The 24,787-nt window shown below is 31.9% G+C and overlaps 1 protein-coding gene and 2 pseudogenes across 1 annotated transcript; 1 reads left to right on the top strand and 2 right to left on the bottom strand.

Moving 5' to 3' along the window:
- Nucleotides 1–5,200: 5,200 nt before the first annotated feature.
- LOC145292103 (uncharacterized) lies at nucleotides 5,201–10,415 on the top strand. Its single transcript, XM_080138191.1, has one exon. The coding sequence runs from the start codon at nucleotides 5,248–5,250 to the stop codon at nucleotides 5,923–5,925; it is 678 nt and encodes a 225-aa protein (XP_079994317.1). The 5' UTR covers nucleotides 5,201–5,247; the 3' UTR covers nucleotides 5,926–10,415.
- Nucleotides 10,416–12,628: 2,213 nt separating this feature from the next.
- Nucleotides 12,629–12,745, bottom strand: LOC145292454 (5S ribosomal RNA; annotated as a pseudogene).
- Nucleotides 12,746–17,664: 4,919 nt separating this feature from the next.
- Nucleotides 17,665–17,831, bottom strand: LOC145292458 (U2 spliceosomal RNA; annotated as a pseudogene).
- Between the last annotated feature and the right edge of the window lie 6,956 nt (nucleotides 17,832–24,787).

Here is a 24,787-nt window from a genome sequence, read left to right as displayed (position 1 = left end):
AAATGAAATTTTATTAGGATAGTATAATTTGATTATCAGAGTATAAATTGAACCAAATTTTTATAAGTCCACAAACATGTGTTGTTTAAGTAATGTTGTTTTAATTAATCTGATGAGCAATGTCACAATTTATTGAAGAAGAAAAAAAGAAAACCTATGTCATGACCAGTAATTTAAACCTGTACCTTTAGATCTTTACTGGGCTAGCACACCGCCTAAAGAAGATAAAGCAGCAGTATTACTATATTTTATGCATTCATCTTAGTGTAACTTCTATTTCTCTCTCACCCACTGAGATAGAAAGAAAAAGTATTTTCTCTCTCTCTCTCTTTCTCTCTCTCTTTCTCTCTTTATGCACTAGAGAGAGAAATACTATAAAGTCTTTGTATTACTTGGATTCACATCTTGAGTGTGATTTTCACGTTTCGGTTGATGTAACACCTGCCCTTCTTCAGGTGTATCTTGTTGAACTCAGGAATGTTTCTGTCAAACTTTACTGTCGAAATTTGGACGGAATTTCGAGCGGAACCCCTTATTTACTTCACAGGGGTAACGTGTTCTTGTTCCATCAGCCATGACTGGATAGATCCTAAGTAATTCGCAATTGTATTTTTTGGTCGCTCACACTGAGGATTGAACCTTCAATCTTCAGGAGAATATCACTTTTTACAATTGATTTTTCCAATTACTCTAACCATGAGTTCTTGCAATGAATCAAAATAATAGGAATAACCAATCCTCATCTCAAAAATTCAGAAACTATAAAGCATTGTCCAAATATATCAAAGCACACCAAAGCGTGAAATTCCCCCCTCTCTCCCTCTCTCTCTCTCTATCTATCTATCTATCTCCCCCTTTCTCTCTCATCACACTAAGTTTTTTAGATCAGCCATTTTTTCATTCCTTAAAGTGAATTCAATTTTGTTTTTTATAGGAAGAAAGCTATCAACAACAAGTTTAGAAAAAAAACAGGCTGACTTTACTTTATTAGCTAGATATATAGATATAATAGATAGGAACTAAATAGGTAAAAAAAAAAAGTAAAAAAATATGTGTTATGTCTTCTTGACATAAAAATATATGCTAAGAAAAAATAAATAAGATTCTAATATCATGCTAGTTAGTGACAAAATTAGACACAAGGTCAATTTATTGTGGAAATCCTGCTTCCCACACAAAGGAATTATCTGCATGCATGCATAATTAGCAATGATTAGCTCTGTTAGCATTATCCAGTGACCAGAATAAATACTACATTTTGACCATATTTTACAAATGAAACACAAATCTATCAAAAGTATGGAGAATATAGGAGGACTGTTAATCATCCACTGATTATAATACTCTTAACTAGATGCTGTTATGATTTTAAATTATTCTCGTCCCCTCTGCCCCTCTAGTATTATCACTCTCAGCGACCCCTAGCAGTAATAAAATACCATAGATTATTCCCCTTGGCCGGGAGATATGATTCCGCCATTACGACTCTCACCAAGAACACGGCACGTGTATTCTTTTAGTTAATAAAACCTATATAAATGGCATACTAGTCTCTCCTTGCTTTTTCAAATACTCTTTCACTCACTTCAATTTTATTAACTACTAGCAGTTCACCCCGGCTTTGCTTGGGCCCTATGTACTGTTCATAACTTTATGTGTGTGTATATATATATATATATATATATATATATATATATATATTAAAAAGTTTGACTCATGTTTAGATAACCTACATCTATAATTTCAAGTGTTTAGACTCCAAATTTGTGGAGGAATTTCAACTTTGACCCTTTGGAAGCCAAATTTTAGGCCAAAAACCGATTAAAAAGCTTGCCTTATGTCTAAATACTCTTTATGTAAAAATTCAAATGTTTGGACTAAAAATTGGCTGAGTAATTTGGTAGAGATCGTAAAGGTTAAATGTTTTAAAACTTTGACCTTAATTTTGACCCCTTAACATTTGTTGCTTCGGACTCAAATCAAATTAAAAAGTTTGATTCATGTCCAAGTAACCTACATCTAAAATTTCAAGTGTTTAGACCAAAAATTGGTGGAGGAGTTTGGTAGAGTTTTCAAAGGTCAAATCGCTGAACTTTGACCCCTTTACAGCCAAATTTCTGGCTGAAAACCGATTAGAAAGATTTTCCCAAATCTCAGTACCCCTTATGTCAAATTTCGAGTCTGTAGACTGAAAATTGACAGAGTCGTTTGGTAGGGAAATGTACACACACTGACAGACAATTTCACTTTTATAGATATATAGATGGACTAGCATTTCAGCCCGACGTTGCCCGGGTGTTTGGATGTGTATGTTGAGCAAAAAAAAAAAAAAAAAAGTGGTAGTAGGAAGGCAGGCTCGAACCCATACCACAAAGGAGAAAAAGAATGGGGGGAAAAAACGGACGCCTATGCTGTTACGATTACCGCCAAACCGGAAGTGACATTTTTTTAAATTAAGGTTAAACAATCTAAAGGAGAGGATGACTTTCAAAAATATTGGCGAAAAAAGTGCCCCCTCCCCGGTAGAAAAGTGCCCAGTTTAAGGTGAAGATATTAATGTTTTTAGCCAATTTTTCGATATTTGTCGTCTGAAAGGTCGAACTTGAAAACGATACTGATCTTGAGAAAATCCGTCCCTCTGTCGAAAGTGTTGGGCAGGCATACAAACATACATATATTTATATATTGGTAACTAAAAATTTTCGACCCAAACTGATGAAAAAGCTTGCCTTATCTCTGAATACCTTTTATGTAAAATTTCAAATGTTTAGACCAGAAATTGTCTGAGTAGTTTGGTAGAAATCGCAGAGGTCAAATTTTTTTTTAACTTTGACCCCTATTATGACCCCTTAACATTTATTGTTTTGGACTCAAATCAAGTTATTAAGTTAGATCCATGTCCAAGGAACCTATATCTAAAATGTACACAGATACACAGATACACAGATACACAGACGCGTTCACTTTTATAGATATACTAGCATGGGTGCCCGGCGTTGCCCGGATGTTTGGAGGTGTATGATGAGCAAAAAAAAAAAAAAAACAAAAAAAAAACGGTCAATTTTTTAAAATTTGACCCCTATTATGACCCCTTAATATTTATTGTTTTGGGCTCAAATCAAGTTAAGTTAGATCCATAATCAAAGAGCATATATCTTCCCTGAGCAAAAAAAAAAAAAAAGCAAAAAAAAAGCTGTCAATTTTTTTAACTTTGACCCCTATTATGACCCCTTAACATTTATTTTTTGGGGCTCAAATGAGTTATTAAGTTAGATCCATGCCCAAGGAACCTATATCTAAAATTTCAAGTGTTTAGACCGAAAATTGTCGGAGGAGTTTGGCAGAGTTCTCAAAGGTCAAATCGTTGAACTTTGACCCCTTAACAGCCAAATTTCTGACCGACAACCGATCACATCGATTTTCCCAAATCTCAGTACCCTGTATATCAAATTTCGAGTTTGTAGATTTGAAATTGACAGAGTTATTGCGTAGGGAAATGTACATACACAGACACACACAGACAGACAGATACTTTCACTTTTATAGATATATAGATAGATAGATTAGAAAAATGGACAGACTACTGTGCCCGGAAAGATTCGACATTCAACCTACTGCTTCAAACTCAGAGAAATTATATAAGCAGTGGAAACTGACTTTCAGAAACTATTTATCGACTATAAACAATGGCGAAATTGAAAACCACCCCCAAAACATTTTTGGCTTAATTAACAGACGCTGCTTACATTAAACCAAATAACACTGTATACAATAGATACCTATTACTCATGAACAAACAGCAACCAACACAAACTATTGATGCTTTCATGCAACAGTTGGAAGTACACGCAAAGTTATGCAATTTTCAAACCGCAACCGCAGAAGAAAACAAAAGACTAGATTCGAGATGCTTTTATTAGTGGCATCTCTTCCTTCTCAATTCGACAACACTTGCTGCAGAAACCCTTCCTAACACTCCAAGAAACCTACACAATGGCCAGATCACTGGAACGGGCAAGAAAACATTCAGAAAGCTACGAAAACAACCTTAACATAGCCACTGCTGTTACTCTTTTGGAAGATGCCTATTTAGTGCCTATAAAGGAAAAGACCCAACCTGAAAGAGTTTGCTTCTTCTGTGGAAATGCACGGCATCTGTGACTGTTATGCCCAGCTTGCAACGCTGAGTGTGGGAAATGTCTCTCACCATGTTGTGGGTGTAGAGGCCAAGACTATTTTGGAAGAAATTTCTCAAGGACATTGTGTTTGAAAGAGAAATAGAAAAGGGATAAAGGAAGCTATGCGTTTGTTTGTTTATATTACGTGCAAAATTGGATGAATGTTCTTGTGCATCTGGTTGGTTAAAAGAAATGGTTGATTTAAGTTTTTGTCTTGTTGAGTCGATACTTAAAAACATCATCTGCTGCTTTCCCATACAATGTTATCGGTTAATTCTTATTTCAACTGCCTAGATTAGTTAGATTGAAATCAGTTTTCAGCAACAAAACAACTTATTTTTTGCTTGAACCATGTTTTAGTAAAATAGCATCATACACATGAAATGCTGAAATAAAAATTTGCACAGAAAGAGTTTTGGGAAAGAACGATAATTCAACTTCATCATTTTCTAGTTAAGGATAAGGAACTATTTTTTTTATTCTTAAAACAAAGAAAAAAGAAAAAAAACAAGGAAAAAGAAAAATGAACGGGGTAAAGAATTATTTTACCATTTACTTGATTGAAAAATTTTTAACCCCATAAAATGGTAAAAACATTTTTTTTTTTTAAATAGTAAAAGAACATGTTTTACTCTTATATATATATATATATATATATATATATATATATATATATATATATATATATATATATATATATATATAGTTCTTTCTTAACTAAAAAATTATGAATGGATTCTAAATTTCGTGCTCAATAAGATGGCGACTATATTTTTCCGGTCGAGTTTTTATTTATTTATTTTTATTTTTTATTTTTTCAGTATTTCATGTGTACGCATAACTTGATTTTTCTTTTTCTACTAAAACATGGGCTAAAAAAAAAAGAAAAAAAAAGTTGTTGGAAGTAATACCGAAACCTAATTCACTCGAATTAAGTGACTGACATAGGATTTAAACAGGTTATCACTAAATTCGTTATTGCACATTCTGATTACTTATCAAATGTAGCATTTATTAGTTGTATAGAGTTATCTCCCTTGACGGAAGTAGAAGTCTAATTTCTGCCAACATGGCTGACCTGAGCAAAGATCTCAAAGATTATTTATCGAGAACATCCAGTTCGATTTCACTTAATTCGTCTTCGTCAAATTTAGACGGAAAGTTATCCGGTTCAGGTTCAACTTCGACCTTTTCGGATGGATTTAAGTCTCTTTTCAGCCGATCTGGCACGACGGAACTCAATGCTGATGTCGCTAACAGTAGTGAAGGTTGGTTTACGAAAGCCCAATCCGACCCTCTGCTACCATCGTTGTCAAAAAAACAACGTATTCTCGGATTTGTGATGTTTCTTCTCCTCGGATCTTTCTGCTTCTCCTTATCGGCACTCTACGTTCCCATGTTGGTGTTGAGGGCCAGGAAGTTCGCCATGCTTTTTACATTGGGCAGTGTGTTTTTCATGGCTAGTTTTTCGCTACTGTGGGGTCCTGTGAACCACCTCCGTCACCTGTTCTCGGCCGCCCGGCTCCCCTTCACCTCGGCGTATTTGTTTACGTTATTCGGTACACTCTATTTCTCTCTGTGGTTTAAGAGCACCACGCTGACTATCATTTTCGCAATTTCTCAGGTGATTACTCTCATTTGGTTCATTGTCAGTTACATTCCGGGAGGACAAACTGGTATGAAGTTTTTCACCAAATTATTCTACGCAACGGCATCAAAAACAGCACAAAAGACTCTCCCAATATGAATAAAGAAGGACGAAAAATTATAGTGCTTCTTGACCTAAATTAAAAGATACTAACATCTCTAAATACGATTCCATTGTTATGCTGTATAAAAACTTGTTATTATGAAAAGTAATGTTTAAACTTATGAAAACAAACAAGTATTTTTTGTTATCTTTACGATTACTGTTTCCAATTCACCTCCGGTTGCCCCTCCCCATGTTAAGAATGGGTTTCTAAATAATAACGTTATTATATAGAAAATCCTTCATTGGCATGAGGCTATCTTTATCCATTCCGTACTTTCACCTAACAATTTCATGAACAAAATGTGCCGTAGAAAATCAATTAAAAACGGAGCAAGTGAAGTGGGGAAAGTAATTGTAAAAATAACTGTATTTATATCATTGTTATTATTTAATATATTTTCTTTTTCATTGTGAGAAATAGAAGTTCATCTAAAGCCATTGGTTTTATTAATATTACACTAACAGCTAAGGAGTCAAGGACAACAACTTGATCAGTAATGCGATTCGATAGAGTCGTCGCCCTTAGCCGTCTGCATGTGACCATCTCTCGTGTGTAGTTCTCGCCACTACGTGATTAATATATTATTTGGCGTACGTATGGAAGCGATCGATACCTCCTTCTGTAATTAAAAAGTTTTTTTTTTTTTTTTTTTTTTGTGTGTGTGTGTGTGTGTGTGTGTGTGTGGCGCGGATTATTATTGAATGGTCACTAATCTACCAGATTATAAAAAATAAATACAAAAAAATTCAATATTTAACGTTAAGGGGTACTACTAACTACTCCGTTTGTAATACAACGTTCTAGTAAATCAATCCCTCATTTTGGAAGAAGCGACTTTTTTGGCTAAATTCGCGACATGTAGCCAAAAAAGTAATACTTTTTTATGTTTTGAAAGTTAAACAGCTTTAAAAGGGCGAAATTTAACCGAAAAAGTCGATGCTTCTAAAATGGGGGATCGATTTACGAGAACGTTGTATTAGAAACGGAAGAGTAAACACCCCTTAAAAATATTAAATATTGAATTTTTTTTTATATAATGTGGTAGATTAGTGACCATTCGATAATAATCCGCCAAAAAAATGGGAAAAAAGACGAATATATATATACACACACACACACACACACACAGTGGAGGGGGGTACCGGTTCCATACGTTTGCCCATTATTTAATTGATTTCTATTAATTGGTTATATAGTGAAATAAAAGTAATGACATAAAGTACAAAAACGATCGTAGTTATTCCATTTTAAAATGATTTAAAACCGTATTAAAAAGAAATAATTACAAAATTAATTTCATCAAAATGCATTTCACTTTCAGTTTCTTCGTAAACAAATCAACCATTTTAATTTTTCATTCATAGTTGAACAGAAATGACCCTTCTAACTTTGGAAGCATTTAAACTGTCGAATAGAAAACCATTTCTGACTTTAAATTTCTTAAATTTTGGAAAATATTTACACCTAATAATTTTTATAGAGATTTAATATCTTAAAAATAGTTTTATAATAATTTGGTCCAATTAATAATTTAATGACCAAATTAAACTTTTAAAACTGTTTTTAAAATAAATAAGAGGGGGTGGGCAAACCTGTTATTAAAAAGGCAGTACTTATGCACTTATGTTCCCATGCTGGAATAATACTATTTAGAAAGCCATTCTTAACATGGGGAGCGCAGTAGCATAAAAGGCACCCGGACAATATCAGATAGATGCAGTTAGTTAAGAATGATGACAGTAGATGAACTTCTATTTCACATAATACAAATTGGGAATCTTAAATAACAAACAGCGGACCTGAATGAGAATCGCTCCCATATAATTTTTACTAGACTACCCGTGACCCGTTGGGTCAGTATGTTATATTAGCTATGGAATTCATGTATGAGTGTAACACTTGTGACGTAAAGAAAATAGTTTTCTTTTGACATAACAGAAACATTTCTATGAAAGTATATTAAAATGAAAAAAGAATATAGATTTCTATGAGTCGTTCTGTTTATTATAATTGATTATTTTTGAAAAAAAAAAAAATTAGTTACTGAATTATAAGTGGTTGTTCTTTTGGGTTTTTTTTTTTTCGCGTTTAAATTATTCAGATAAACAATTGTTAATACTGTTTGCTTTTTTTTTTTTTTTTTTTTTTTTTACACCGTTCATTTCTGTATTACGTTTAAGTTATTTTAACACAATTGTTTTTTCTTCTCTATTTTTTAGTAAACTTAGAACCTTTTTTATCTACACTCTTAACATAAATAAATTTTAGTTGTAAGAAAATAGCGACAGTATAGTTGTAATAAAGAATAGTTGCAAAACACCCCCACTCTTCCTATGTTAAATAATAATTTCGAAATAATAATGTTAATATTTCAGTGCACAGGTCAAAATCTGCAAAAGAAGCGATTTGTGTTTATTTGTTTATGTTGTTATGGGTTAATGTTTATGCGTGCATGCGCAACCGGATGTCGTAAACCAGAAAAGTGGGTTACATCAGTCATTACAAGGTCATTTAAGTTTTATAATTCTATAGATTGTATGTCTTAGTATGTAGTATAGTTTTGAGGTTGGGAGGTGTTTATTCTGAAAGCCGTTCTTAACATGGGGAGGATTTGGTGTTTATACTATACTGGGTTAGGTAGTAAAAAATACCAACTGCAGAATACCAGTTAAAATTATAGGGGAGAAGGTGATTCTCGTTCAGGTTCCCCTAACAAACTACTTTTTCTTTTCATCGCAAGTTTAAACAATACTTTTCTACACAATAACAAAGCTGTATAGCATAAAATTAAAACTGTATTTAATTATGGATAGTTAAGCCAAGAAACATCAACATTTTTTTTTTTTTTTTTTTTTTTGAGACTTTTCCGCATCTAATACCATTCCTATTTCTAATTTTTTTGTTCCACTTTCATTTAAAAAAATATATGATGTATATTCTGTACTGCTGCTACAACTCAAAGTGGTGATCATGGAATTATTGATATTATTAATTGACCATTTATTTTTGTGTATCTTGATTGACACTTGACTCAAACTATTTATAAGAATAACGCTCAAATTTGGCATGAGCATGATTCTACACCAAGTAAAGAAATCTTCCAAACGTTCATTAATTTAAATTGGAATACATGATTTTTTTTTCTCTTTTCTTGATATTTTGAAAATTATTACAATATAATGTTACAGAACTTAATTATGCTTCCATTAAAAAAAAACAAAAAAAAAACAAACTTGGTTGTGTTCTGAAAGAAAAGACGGTTCTTATCTAGAATTCCTCTCATATTAAAAACAAAAAAAAGTTTTCATGATGTACATACCTATGACAAAACGAAAATGTCATTTTCTAAAAATCACGTAAATTGATAAAGTGGTTTTATTTTTATAAAGAAAATAACTTATGTGATTAATGGGAAATCATAAGCATAACACATTGAGTTATCTCCCTTGTTTCTTGAGATTTTTTTTCTCAAAACAGTCATTCTTCGAATGCTCATAAAATTATTTTATTTTCTTATTTAAAAATAAAACTACTTGATTGATGTGATTTTTGGAATATTATATTTTTAAGTCACGGTTACATACATCATACAGATTTTTTTTTTTTTTTTTTTTTTTTTTAATGCAGGTGGAATTCTGTACAAAAACCAAAAAAGACTTATTTGTTCTTACTGTATTGCTGTTGTTGTGCTAAAAAAAAAAAGCATGTTTACTGAATGAATAATGAATGGGTTTTGATTTTCTCAAAAAATTGGAAAAAAAAAAATTTATCTCAGAAAATTATAGATTTTTTTTTTTAAACTTTAAAAAAATTATAGTAGCTATGCCCTACAATATCATAAAAACTTCTTGGAACAGAAAAGGATGATTTGGCACATCTGCAATAATCAGTGATACTTATTGTGTTTCATCACACCAGATGTAGATGAACATGGATCAGAAAGATGTCATGACAAAACAGCTGTTCTTGGTGTTATTTTTGATCCACTTTTTTGTGATGTTTTATCCTTCAACAAAATATGGTCCTTAAGCATACAAACAATTGCATTTCCAAAAACTTCTTCCACTGGCTATGCATTAGCAGAAAACAGTTGCACCATACATATGGTATAGATGAGTTTTAGGTTTCAAACAAGTCAAAGTGAATTAGTTAAAAGCAAAATATACAAATTAACATTAACAACACTAATGTTAAAGTAGCCCTGGTTAATGGTACTTGTAAATAAATGAAAGCAATATAGTTTGTCAGTATTATAAGAGTAGATATAGGTAATTTCTGCTTCAAACAAACAAACCGATTTACAACAAAATGAAACTGGTAATTAATTTAAAACTACTTTTTGCTTAAACTCATGATTTGTGATTTTTTTTCTTTTGTAAAAATTACCCATAATCCCATTCGATTATACACAATTTTCAATTTCAACTGCTGACTGAAAAATTCAAGTACAATTTAATAATTAAATATTCATATACACAGAAAAGCGTTTGTTTTGTCTCTTTAATGACTTATCAGTGTTGTTATGTATACAATTGACCCACCAGCTACATGGTTCAAACCTTATACCTCAAGTTCTATAACCTGACATGTATCTATATATAATTTAAAAGCAACAGTGTTTTGGGAGTCTGTCTCTTCATAGACAAATACAAACATGTGATTGGTTAACAAAACAAGGAATAGGGAGAGTACACATTACTAAAGCATCTGGATGCATGTTTTATTAATTAAAAAATAATTTAAATGTAAAAAAAATATAACCTAGGTTTCATTTTCTTTTTTTTTAACTAAGCAACCATTTCCTTTTGCTTTTGATAATCCACAGAAAAGTTAACATAAAAAATAGTCATCATAAATTCAAGACGAATGTGGAAATTGTTGTAAACAGGAATTTGTCAACATTTTTTCCTGTCTCCTTTTACTTTTGTAATTAATTAAGAATCTATATATTATTAAAAAGTTGTATTTTTTAAGTTTATTCGTAGGCAGATGAGAAACTGGCTGACAAAAAAAAGTGAAGGCAGAGTACACATTGCTAAGGCAGTAGTTTTTGTAATGTCAGTACCTGGGTTTCAATCTAACAGTAACAATTTTTCTTAACTGGATACATATTTTATAAATCTAAAATAAATTAAAATAATGGCATAAAAAAGCACAAATATTAAAAATAAAACTAAACTTTTTGTTAATAATTTGCATAATAAAAGTGGACATAAATGTATTTGGCATTAATTCCAAGCAAATTATTTTTGTTTAAAAACATAATTTATGTTTGTTTGCCAAATGAAAACAATGTGTAAATACATTCATCCTAGTTGCTTAATACAAATACTAAGTAGCATATTTTTTTTTTCATGAAATTTACCAAGTATTTTTTTTTCATACGAGCTATAAAGAAGGCATGGAAATTGGCATACCCAGGTACTGTACCAACACTGAAGAGTGGGTATAAACTAATTTTGTAAAAAAGGATTCTGTTTATTTTGATATTGTTTTTAAGAATAAATACAATCTGAAATCATAAGTTTCAACAAAAATAAATAATTTTGAATCGGCTCCATTTGTAATTTAGGTTCTTGTCAAGAATTCCCCCTCTATTAAAAAAATAAAAAGATGTATGGTGTATGTATCCTTGACAAAACAAAAATATCATATTAAAAAAAATGAGTAGTTTCACATTTAAATAAGAAAATCAAATTTTGTAAGGAGCCAAAGAGCAGCCGACTTGTCAACCATTTTGTAAACAATCTAAAAAAAATAAAAATAAAAAAGCAAAGAGAGATAACTCAACACTAATTTTAACTTGCAAGGTTTACATTTTAATGCCTACGAATTCCAATTAATGACTTAAAAATGATTTTCTTTATAAAAATAAAATTACTTGATCAGTTTATGTGATTTTAGCAATATATTTTCGTTTCATTATAGATACATACATCATTTTTCTTTATTTTTGTTTTTTAATAAAGGGGGAATTCTGGACAAGAATTGTAAATAATTTTGACCACAAAAATAAAAACTGATATGTATCTATTCTCTCTTTTATATATGTATAAAAAAAACAATATTCCAATTGTTATATCTTCTCACTAATGACTCATATAAAAAACCTTTGCTTTTTGGCCAGGAATAAAGTGTAGTATCTGCTCTAATACTACTTTTCATCTTTTCTGTTCTTAATAAGTGGAGAAAAAATCCTTCTAGACTGAAGAAATTTAATTTTTAATCACAATCCATAGTGTTCCTTTTTGAGGAGCTGGATTTTCCTTACATTAAAAAAAGACTTTGTGTCTAACTCAGCCCTCGTGGGGAGGCAAGTAAATAAGAACTCATATAACCTACATTTTAGTTTAAGTCTTTCCCTCATAGCACAAGGTATTAATTGGAGTGAGCCAAATTTATGACTAGTTAAAGAAAGATAGTATTAACTGATAACATATTTGAGCCATTTAACATGTATGAGTTGGAATATTTTGTTTTGCTTTTTAATATTTATACACTGTCAGATACCTCTCCCAACTTATATCACAGGCTCTTTGACAGACAATGGATACCCACGAAGGGTTGCCTGCGTGTGAAATTTTGTGGCAGGAGGTGCGCAATCTCCAACCACACCTCTCCTGGGATGACATTGTTAAATACCAGTGGCAAGTAAAGTACAGGACAACTGAAAACAATACCAAGATAAGCGGAGAGCACATACAGCACCTAGAATTCCCAAATGGTCACCCATCTGGTACTAACCAGGCTCAGCGTTGCTTAACTTCGGTGATCTGACAAGAACCGGTGTGTCAACACGATTATGCCGTATACTTATATCAATAGCATAAAAAATCAATACAGCTCAACTACAATATTACACTCTAAAAGCCTCGCTATTTTTTCTAACGGAGCTTCATAAAAGTAAGAAATAATTAAAAAATAAGTCTCTTTTCATTAGTTATTATTATTAATGTGCACACACACACACACACATATATAATATATATATATATATATATATATATACAGTTGTGCCCGATATTATTCATACCCCCCCTTGAAAATTGAGTTTATTAGGTGTAACTTTGTTAGAATTTATTGTTTACGTCCATATTGATACATATTCTTAATAAACCTCTTCTGATCATTTTCGTCATCTTAAAATCTCGGGATACTTGTAATAAAAGAAATATACAGCTATTTATAAAATCTGCAATGTTCAAAAATAATCATACCCCCTTATTTTTTCAGTATTAATCGAGTTTCTGACTGTTTGTTTCCTGTTTGATTCTTATTTTGAATGCTTTTATACAACCTTTGATTAATTTCATTTCGTTTTTTGCATTTTTCAGAAATTAAAATGATATCAACTGAAAACCAATAAAAGAATAAAAATTATTAGAATGGGGAAGAAAAAAGAGCTTAGTAATGATCTTAGGACTAAAATTGCGAATTCACATAAGGATGGTTTAGGTTAAAAGTCAATTTCCAAGAAATTTGAGGTCCCTACAGCAACAGTACAGAGCATCATCAAAAAATTCCAGAGCCACCGCACAACAAACAACTTGATTGGTAGAGGAAGGAAAAGGAAACTGTCTGCTAGAGCCACCAGGAATATTGTAAGAAGTGTTAATGCAAATCCAACCACCACTACTAAGGACATTTTAGAAAATCTGGAGTCTTCTGGCATAAAAATATCAAGGCAAACATTGCAAAGGACTCTGCATGAAAATGGTCTGAAAGGAAGAAGACCAAGAAGGACTCCATTGCACACCGGAAAACACCTTGCAGCACGTCTAAAGTTTACTAGGAACCATGTGAATTCTCCAGAGTCCGTTTTCTCAAGTATTTTGTGGACTCACGAAACAAAAATTGAATTGTTTGGCCATATGGATGCTTCTTACGTTTGGAGGAAGAAAGGAGAAGCTTACAACCCAAAGAACACCATACCCACGGTGAAACATGGTGGTGGTAGCCTAATGTTTTGGGGCTCCTTTTCGGCTAGTGGTCCAGGTAGTTTGGTCAAGATAGATGGAACCATGAAGAAGGAGCAATATTTGGAGATACTCCAGAAAAACATTAGACAGGATGCGGAGAAGCTCCATTTAGGACCAAACTGGGTCCTTCAACAGGATAATGATCTAAAACATACTGCCAAAATAGTCAAGAAATGGTTTGAGGATAATCAAATTAATGTTTTGGAATGGCCTAGCCAGAGTCCCGACCTGAACCCTATCGAAAACCTCTGGCACATATTGAAAACTGAGGTTAAAAAGCGGAAACCTAGAAATTTGAGGGATTTGGAGAACTACTGCATTGAAGAATGGTCAAAAATCAGTGTTGATGCTTGTAAAAACCTTGTTGATAAATATCCAAAACGGTTACAGGCAGTTATTAAGAATAAAGGGCATGCTATTGACTATTAGTAAGAGAGGTATGAATAATTTTGTAACTAGTGCCATTATTGTTTTTCTTTGTATAATGTTTCAAACTTGCATAATTTATTTATTTGTTGAGTTTAAATTAAATGCTTATGCTTGATTTATTGTTTGAAATCCCTTTAATATTGTCTACCTTCTGGTTTGAGCAATAATCTTATAGAAATCTCAAAGATCCGAGGGGTATGAATAATATCGGGCACAAGTGTATATATATATATATATATAGTAATCTATAAAATATATATGGCGATTAAGCTACACTGAATATTCTGCGTTTCATCCACTATAGGATTCGTCAGGCTTATGCGCGAATTCTGTGGTTGTTTCTTGTTTTTATATATGTTGAGGATTTTTAGTTAGCCAATCAGCTTTCTAGTATCCACCGCGCCCCTTCCTATCAGCCAATGGGCATGTATTTTATCGGACAAAGGATCTGTTTTAGAACTAGGTTAGTGGTTTAAGGTAGACGTTTTCCTTCTTTTTTTTTTAAATATATATAAATATACCTATGTGTACACACATGCATACACATATATATACATATATATATATATACATATATGTGTGATCGTTTATGTATATTCATGTTTATTTAATTTATTTAAATTTTAGCGAATAAATACTGGGAACTCAAAGAAAGCGGACATTCGCCAGTAGTCGAATGGAAAATAATAAGACAAGCTACCACGTGCAGACATTTAGACGACCCATGTAAATTATGCCTCCATGAAAAATTTGCTATCCTGTACTTTAAAGAACCCCAAAATCTATTAAACTGTAGACGAGAAATAGCAAACAACTGTGTTCACAAAATAAAACTTACTCTAGGATAGCGATACAAAATAGCTTTAAAACTAACAATAACAATAGAAAACAAACAAATAAATAAATTAAATAAACATGAATATACATAAACGATCACACATATATGTGTATATATATATATGTATATATATGTGCATGCATGTGTGTACACATAGGTATATTTATATATATATAAAAAAAAAAAAAAAGAAAGGAAAATGTCTACCTTAAACCACTAACCTAGTTCTAAAACAGATCCTTTGTTCGATAAAATGCATGCCCATTGGCTGATAGGAAGGGGCGCGGTGGATACTAGAAAGCTGATTGGCTAACTAAAAATCCTCAACATATATAAAAACAAGAAACAACCACAGAATTCGCGCATAAGCCTGACGAATCCTATAGTGGATGAAACGCAGAATATTCAGTGTAGCTTAATCGCCATATATATTTTATAAATTACTAACTAGCTCTACCTACGTATTGAGCACTTTTGAAGTAAATACTTAAAGTTTACGCATAAATCTATACTTTCGTATATTAAATTTATATGAGTAAATGAAGTAGTTATATATATATATATATATATATATATATATATATATATATATATATATATATATATATAAATTTGGTGCATGTATGGAAGTGGTACCTTTACCTTCTCTGTATTTTTATGTTAATTTTTTTTTCCATTTTTTTCAGCAGATTATTATCAAATGGCCATTAGTCTTACCAGATTATCGAAAACAAATTTTTTAACAGTCAATATTTAAATATTTGTAGGAGGTGGAAGGTTCTAGTAAATCGATCATCCATTTTAAGAACACTCAACATTTTAGGCCAAATTTAATAAAATTTAGCCATTTTTAAGCAGTTTAGCCCTTTTTTCCTTTTTTTTTTTTGAGATCATTTTGAAAGGTGAAATTCCAAAAAAGCCTAAACTGCTTAAAAAAAAGGCTAAGCTGCTTAAAATACGCTAAATTTGCAAAATTTAGCCTAAAAATGTTGAATGTGTCTAAAATGGGTGATCGATTTTCTAGAATGTTGCATTAGAAACTGACCACCTCCTTCAAATATTTTAATAATGATTTTTAAAAATATTGTTTTTGATAATCTGGTAGACTAGTGTCCATTTGATAATCATTAGCTGAAAAAATTTTTTAAAAAAGATGAAAATAAAAAATACAGAAGAGGGTATCGCTTTCATATGTGCAGCACAAGTTTTTATAACAAAGTTTTTTTTCCAATAGTTCAATACTGTAGGAACTAAAGCTATAAATATTTTAATATTATATGAACTACCTTGAATGCAGTGAACAAGCTTTTACAAATTCTCCAAAACATTATTTTTTTTTATTTTCTATCCAGAGCATACAATTATTTCAGGTTACCACCAAGATATTTATAATGTTCACAAAATATGTATTTATCTCCAGTGCTCAGGTAAATAAGTATATACAACGGATGTCCTATGTGTTTAAATAATATTATTGTGAATAAAAACAAACGAGAAATTTCAAACTCAAATTCTGGAGGGCAGCCATTGTATTTATTTATTTATTCATTGAAGAGAGTCTAACCAAGAAAAAATAATTACATAATAGATTGTGAGCATAAATATCTTGATGGTAAGCTGAAACAATGATATGTTCTGAATGGAAAATAAAAAAAAAAAATGATTTTTGGTGAATTTGTAACAGTTTCTCCTCTGCATTCAAGGTGGTTCATTATATATATATATATATATATATATATATATATATATATATATATATATATATATATATAACTCCAATCTCTGGTCCCACCTCGCCAATCTTCCACGAAAAACACCCGTCTAGCTGAATCCACTGTCAAAAACTTGCCCCACTCTTTATCTGTGTCTAATTCAAAACGTAGATTCCATGAACAAAGCTTCTTTCTTAGAACTGCGCGCCTGTGGAACACTGTTTCGTCTGCCTGCTTCCAACCTGACTACAACCTGGATGTCTTCAAGTCCAACGTAAACAAATTCCTAATGAACCGCCCCTTAAGTAAACACTTCATTAAATCTCCACACTAACGTACTGTACTTGCAATAACCCTTATCCCTGAGTGGCTTCCGGGCCTTGATAAGTGGTGACTACCGTGTAAAATATATATATATATATATATATATATATATAATTTTAAGGGAATTAGAACACCAGTCTAAAGAGCGGAGTTTATTTTAATGTATTAATAAATGCATTAATACAATTAAAAGAAAACAGTGCTCGTTGTAATGTAGATATATAATAAGCTCGACATGCATAGATATCCTATAGCTATTTTAATATTGAGTAAAATGATTCATAATTTATGATTAAAAATCGGTTTCAAAAGGAAGAACAAACAAAATTTTGTTTGTTCTTCCTTTTGAAACCGATTTTTAATTATAAATTATGAATCATTTTACTCAATATATATATATATATATATATATATATATATATATATATATATATATATATATATATATTGCAATACTAGGTCAACCCATGGCAAAGGTGAAACAAGCACTTAGCACTTTACCAAGTTGCAAAAATCAGTTTAATACCATAATGCCCAAAATAGGGTATATATCAGATATTAAGCTCATAAGAACAGATACTACACATGATCTTATTTATGTAGTTTATTGATCGTAAAAATTGACAATTTAAAGTTGAAACAATAAAAGTAAAAATTCACCAACAAAAAACTTGAACATGCAGCCCTATAAGAAATTTGGGGAAGAGGGAGGGAAAAGGTCTTAAAAACTTTGGAGATTACTTTTGACTGGCACCATTTACCACAATACCACATTCACTCCGTAGAGTTAAACCTGCTTAATAAATTCCCCCAGCATTTTGTAAAAATGTACATGTGTGTGTGTGTGTGTGTACAAAGTTTTTATTTTTTATATATAAATTAATAGATGATGCAAAATGAGAAAAAAGTTCATTGGATAAAAAAAAGTCTTTAAATTTGGTACTAAACATGATCTTAGTCAAACGGCGAGGAAGCATCCTTCAGCCGTTACACAATAACATGAAAGCACGAGTGAACTTTAATGGGTCTCCGTCTGATCCTAGATAAGTTAATAATGATCTGAAACAGTGATATCTTTGATCCCACATTATTCGACATATACTTAACTATGATACTGGTGTATGCTTTTAACAATTGCGATATTGGTGGGAAGTTTTGACTTCAGGTAAACTTTTTAAGCTTAGACGTTTCAACACAAAGTCAAAAACTTTTCAGAACTTTGTTCTTGAACTTTTATATACAGATGATGCAGACCTTGTTTTACATTCAGAAGAGGACATGAAGTTGATTACGAACACGGTATCAGGGGCATTAAAGCTTTTAGGCTTACCATCAGTCTCAGGAAAACATTATCTTTTGGAATGCCATATGTTGAACCAAACACTTTGGCTGATGGTAAGATGTTAAAGTTTATGGACAGTTTTGCATACCGTAGTATTATTTTGAATAGGGACTGTATGTTTGATGCTGAGAAAAATCACAGATTATCCAAAACCAGTTCCGTTTTTGGCAAACTGGAGAAATAGGGAGCTTATTCGGGATTGAATCTTTATCTAAGGGAGATAACTTTTTTTTTTTTTATTTAATGTTATTTTGTTGCAGATAATTTAGCATGATTTAGGACGCTGAAATGATCAGTAGTCAAGAAAACAAACTTCTTCAAACTTCCATTTTGCCAGGATGCTGAAAAGGAAGATTTTTATTTTCTCAGAACAAAACTAATTTTTTCTAATTACGAAATATTTTATTTTTAATTATTTCTCCATCACTAACTGAGGATCGAACAAATGCAACACTTTTCTTTTTGCAAGAGACAAAAAGTAAATAAACTATTTTTTTTAACTGCAAAATATTTCATTTTAATTAAGTATTTTTCATATTAAAAAATTAATTTTAAAAATTTCTGTATTTTTTTTATTTTAAATACAGAAAAAAGCGTTCATTATAAATGAATAGAAATAACACTTTTTTGAAAAAAAAAATGTTAACTTTTTTTAATTACAAAATATTTCATTTTAATTAAGTATTTTACATGTTAAAAAAATTGATTAAAAAATTTTTCTTTATTTTTAATTTTCTTTGTTAAACACAGGAAAAACGTTCATCATAAAGTTTATTTTTTGAAGTAGGTAAATATTTTTTCATTGGCTAATCGAAAAACAACTTCTTCATCATTGGCTGTTCAGAAGATGAATTTTATAATTTTTATAAAAATCTTCCTTTTTAGCATCCTGACAAAATGAATTTGTCAGTATTTATTAGATTTGGAGAAAATAATAAATTTGTTTCGTATCAAAAAAAGAAATTTGTTTCCTTGTTCTACTGATGATTTCAACATCCTAAATCATCTGCAGCAAAATAACGTTATTTCCTTAGTAAATGCTAGTTATCTCCCTTAGATAAAGCCTAAATAAGTGCCAAGAAATCAGGGAATCACGTAAAAACCAAAGCTTAGTATTTATGAAGCATGCGTTATCACTACTCTACTATATGTGTCAGAGACTTGGAGAACAGATAGGAGGCACCCCAAGCTATTGGAAAGGTTCTATCAAAGCTCTATTCAGTGAATACTTAATATGAACTGGAAAACTCTCTTGCCTTGGACGGTCAAATAGCACTAGTATAGAAGTAAAAATAATTCGAAATCAGATGTGCTAGAATGGACAGTTGGTCAGGATGGAGGACAAAACACTCCCTAAACAACTGTTTTATAATGAGATAGATAGAGATAAAAGACCACAACATAAACCAAGAAAAGGGGTTAAAGATGCTCCGACAAACAACTTTAAATTACTTAGGATGGATGTAAATAACTGGGAAGCCCAATCGAAAGATCGATCTCTATGGAGAAAAACCACCAAAGAAAGATATAAGAACTTTGAAAAACACGATGTAAATCTTGCTGTCTTAAAGTGCGCTCTAAAAAATCAAGATGAAAATATAACACTATAAACACAATAAAAATATACAGTCAAAGAATATTAAACAGGAACTGAAGTGCAGTGTATGTGATAGATCCTTTCGTCAAAAGTTGGTTTTGTAAATCATTTGAAATCACCCAATCAAAGGCAGGAACAACAGTCTTATGAGGAGGCTATAACAACACGGCCGAAGATATCATATTTGTAGTGTAATCTTCAAATCAAAAAGTGAACTGGCATAACATTCGAGGATTCACTATATTATCAGGTGAGCACCCTTACAAGAAGGAAAGATTTTATGTCACATATGTCAACGTTCATGTCGGGCTAAAGCTGGGTTAAAAAGCCACCTACATGCACACAGCAGTTGACTGAAGAAATGGCAAACTTTTCTCAAGAAGAAGCACTCATCATATATATAGATAGTAATATATATATATATATATATATATATATATATAGAGATTTAAGTAAAATCTTTATGTCGATTAAACAGCTCTACTTATAATTGAGCAATCTTATCTAAATCAGTAAGCATTCCCTGGATTTTTACTCTGGATGTAAACTTTGCTTGGATTATATATATATATAAAGCTGAATGTGTGTGTGTGTGTGTGTGTGTGTGTGTGGTCATGAATAGGCTCCTATATGGTTGACTATTTTAAAAAACTGATTACATATAATGATAGAAGATGTATCGAGACACAGGAATGGGTATGTTTGATCTGGCAGAACGGTGGTTCATTAAAATTGTGGGGTCTGCGTACACGCCTGGCCCACAAAATATGGAAATAAAAATTAAAAAAAAAAACGTTTACAAGTGTTTTTGATATAGATGTACATAATAATACTTTGAAAAGTGTGTTTTAACTTAAATAGGGATGGTATAATAAAATTGTGGGGTTTGCGTTCGCGCCTGGCCTCCATAGAATAGAAATAGGCACAAACTTTAATAAAGACTTTTCATATCTATCTGCGTAAGTATACTTTGATAATTATGTTTCAGTTTAAAGAAATATGGTATAATAAAATTATAGTGTGTTCATTCGCACCTGACCTCTATAGAATGGAAATATGTCACAAAGTTTAACAAGGTTTTTTAATATAGATCCACAGAATATTGTGATAAGTGTTTTAGTGTGAACAGGTATGGTATAATAAATTATGGGAGTTATCTATTTTATTTTTACTTTCATCATATTTTGCTTTGGTTTTGATACCCCCAAATTCAACCTAAATTTACAACCTTTCCTTTTCATAACCTATCATACTTTCATAAATCAGAGTCCATTTTCTGTAGGCTGTTTTTGAACCCAGTCAACGACGGATACTTTTGCTGGTACTTTTTGCTATATATATATATATATATATATAAAGAGGTTTGTATTTACTATAACCTTTTTATGCAAATATTATGCAAGTATAAATTGTGTAGAATATCTGCATAACTAAAGATGATCATCCCATCACAGGGAATTAATTAAAATGAATGTTTAAAAGAATATGGAAATTAGCTAGATCTTTTGCAGATGAATGCAATTCCCCAACCCATATATAACAAAATTGTATTGTCTTTTTAAATAAATAGAAAAAAGGGTTGTAATATGAATATCAATACACAAAAACCAAATTTTTAAAAGAATATATATATATATATATATATATATATATATATATATATATATATATACATACAGAGAGAGAGAGAGAGAGAGAGAGAGCATATATTTATATATATATATATATATTTCTGTGGAAATATATTTTATTATAATATATAGGAATCCATGTTTAAGAAGCTCAATGTAATTACAGAGCAATATAATGAATAAATGACAAAAGACTACATTCCAAAGTTCATGATTTTTTTTTTTTAATTACATTTTCACCCCAAACAAGGCACATTGCCACTTTGGTGTAGGGGGCTACCATCAGGGGCAGCAACTACTAGGGCACTATGTTGGGATTTGGGCAGCAAGATGTCGGTTCACGTTACACTTGAACTTCTGCATGTCAGTACAGTTAGGGAAGCAGGGACCTGGAATGGAATTCCAGAGTCTAGCGGTTCTGGGGAAGAAACTACTGGAGTAGAAAGATCTTTTACATCTAGGGATCTCTACTGTGTGGGGGTGGGATTTAGCTGCTTGTCGGGTTTGTCGAGGGTGACTACGTCGTGGGGGCACAAGTGTCTGCAGTTCGTCAGAGCATTCACCATTAAAATACTTGTAGAACAAGCAGAGGGATGCAACGTTTCGTCGATGGGACAGAGGCTGAAGCTTAGATGCCAGTTCAGGGCCTATCAGATTGGCGACTCTCTTTTGAACCTTGTCTAGGAGCGAGAGACTAGCAGCAGATGCACCAGCCCAAATGTGACAACAATACTCCTTACATGGGCGAATGGTGACCTTAGAGAGGTACAGGATACTTTCAGGTGTTAGTAGTTTTCTAGCACGGTAGAGAGAGCCTACCTTTTCGCAGCGGCCCTGGCAATGTTTTCAATATAATTGTTCCATCTCATGTTTCCTGTGAATGTTAGGCCAAGCAGTTTTAAAGATGTACTCTCAGACAGGGAGTCACTGGCCATTGCTATTGGTGTCAGAGAAGGTTTCTTGTAATCATTGAATGAAACCAGTTAAGTCTTGGCAGCATTGAATGTGACCATCCATTTATGTCCCCATTCCACTACAGATTGGAGGTCATCGTCTAGTGTTTTTGCCATTTCTTTAGATATGTGTTCATTTGTTTTCCTGTCATGCCTGTTATAAAGTGGTGTCATCAGCATATATACCCATCTCAGAGGCAGTTTTGTCGGGGAGGTCATTAATAAATATTAGGAACAATAGAGGTCCAGGAATAGACCCTTGAGGCATTCCCGCATTTATATCACACTGTTTAGATGTACGACTGTCGAGGACAACCTGGAGTTTTCTCTTATCTAAGAAGGATTTAATTATGTTAAGTATTCTACCAGTGATACCGTATGATTTAATTTTCCTGAGTAGACCCTTGTACCATACCCTGTCAAAAGCCTTAGATATATCTAGAGCTACCGCTCTGCCCTCCTCCGCTTTGTCCAGTGAATGGTATATACGTTCAGAGATTACAGTTAGGATGTCAGCTGTGGAACGGGTTTGTCTAAATCCATATTGTTGGTCAGTCAGAAATTTTGCCTCTGTAAGGTGCCGGACTAGAGCATGCTTAATTATGGTCTCAAATATTTTGGCAAAAAGTGGGAGGAGGCTAATGAAGCGATAATTTGATGGGTCTGTTCTTTTGCCAGAATTCTTGAATACTGGTACCACAGAAGCAGTTTTCCAATAGCCCGGAAAGCATGATTCATTAAAGCATTTGTTGTAGAGTTTGGAGAGAACTGGAGCTACTTCAGCTGAGCACTTTTTTAATAGCACATCTGGGATGAGATCAAGTCCACATGCTTTTGAAGTGTCAAGGTTTTTTATGATAGCATGTACCTGAGCAGCGGTGATTTTTAGATCGTCAAGCGTGGCGTCTGTCCGCAAAGGAAAGTCAGGCAGGGGGTGGTTGGAAGGGTCCAGTGTGGAGTTCAAGGCAAACCGACTGGCAAGCTTATTAGCCTTGTCGGTTGCTGAGCAAGCAACCTCGTTATTGTTGGTTAGTGGGGGAATTATTGATTGCCCATTATTTACTACACTGTTGTAGATTTTCCAGAAGTCACGATTTCCTAATTTTTGTGCTTCAATGCGTTTTTTAGTTGTTTCAGTAAACTCTCTATTCCTTTAATTCAGTTGACATTTACAATTCTTGACAGTATCTGTTTCGTAGCACAAAATCAATCACTTAATTATTATATAAATTAGTGAATCTATTATTCCTTAACTAATCAGAAGAACAGTAACAATAAATCCGTGAAAAGGAAATAAAGTGTGTTTTGACATGATTAAAATCCGAAAATTGGAAGAGAAGCTGTGAATACCTAATAATATGTTTCCATTATGCCATTTTGAATGTTTGAAAATTCCATTACGCCATTTTGTCAAGAATTGTAAATGTCAACTGAATTAAAGGAATAAATTATAAGATGGTCAACCTCATGAAATTTGGAATATAGTCTTGTCATTTATTCACTATATATATATATATATATATATATATATATATATATATATATATATATATATATATATATATATATATAAAGTTTTCAAAAAAAACTTTATAAACCTGTACGGAAGATATAAAAAATTTTAATTATTCGACAAGGAGTACATATAAAGCAAGAAATGGATTTTCGTAGAATGAAATTCTGCTCATCAGAGGGAAGAGGTTTGCAAAATATACAAGAAATTTTACAGGAAACAAACAAAATGAAATTTACAGGGAAAAAAAAAAAAATGAAATCATATTTGCATCAAACAAGTCATTGAACAGTTTGAGACAGTGTATAAGGATTCAAAGAGATTGAGAAAGCAAGAAACAAGTAAAAAGGGAGAAAAAGGATATGATAAAAGTCCAATGGGAAAGACGATTAAAATCCGGACCAGGAAAAAATCTGAAATGGGTCTTTTTTTTTTTTTTTTTTTTTACATGGAGTTCACCACTTATCAAGGCCCAATGGCCACTCAGGGATAAGGGTTATTGTGTGTACAGTAATCAAAGGGATAGTGTAGCAATAG

Source organism: Euprymna scolopes, chromosome 13, assembly GCF_053919585.1.
Source record: "Euprymna scolopes isolate OS-2025 chromosome 13, ASM5391958v1, whole genome shotgun sequence".
In the NCBI taxonomy this organism is placed as follows: domain Eukaryota; kingdom Metazoa; phylum Mollusca; class Cephalopoda; order Sepiida; family Sepiolidae; genus Euprymna; species Euprymna scolopes.
This window is presented reverse-complemented; position numbering and strand designations above follow the sequence as displayed.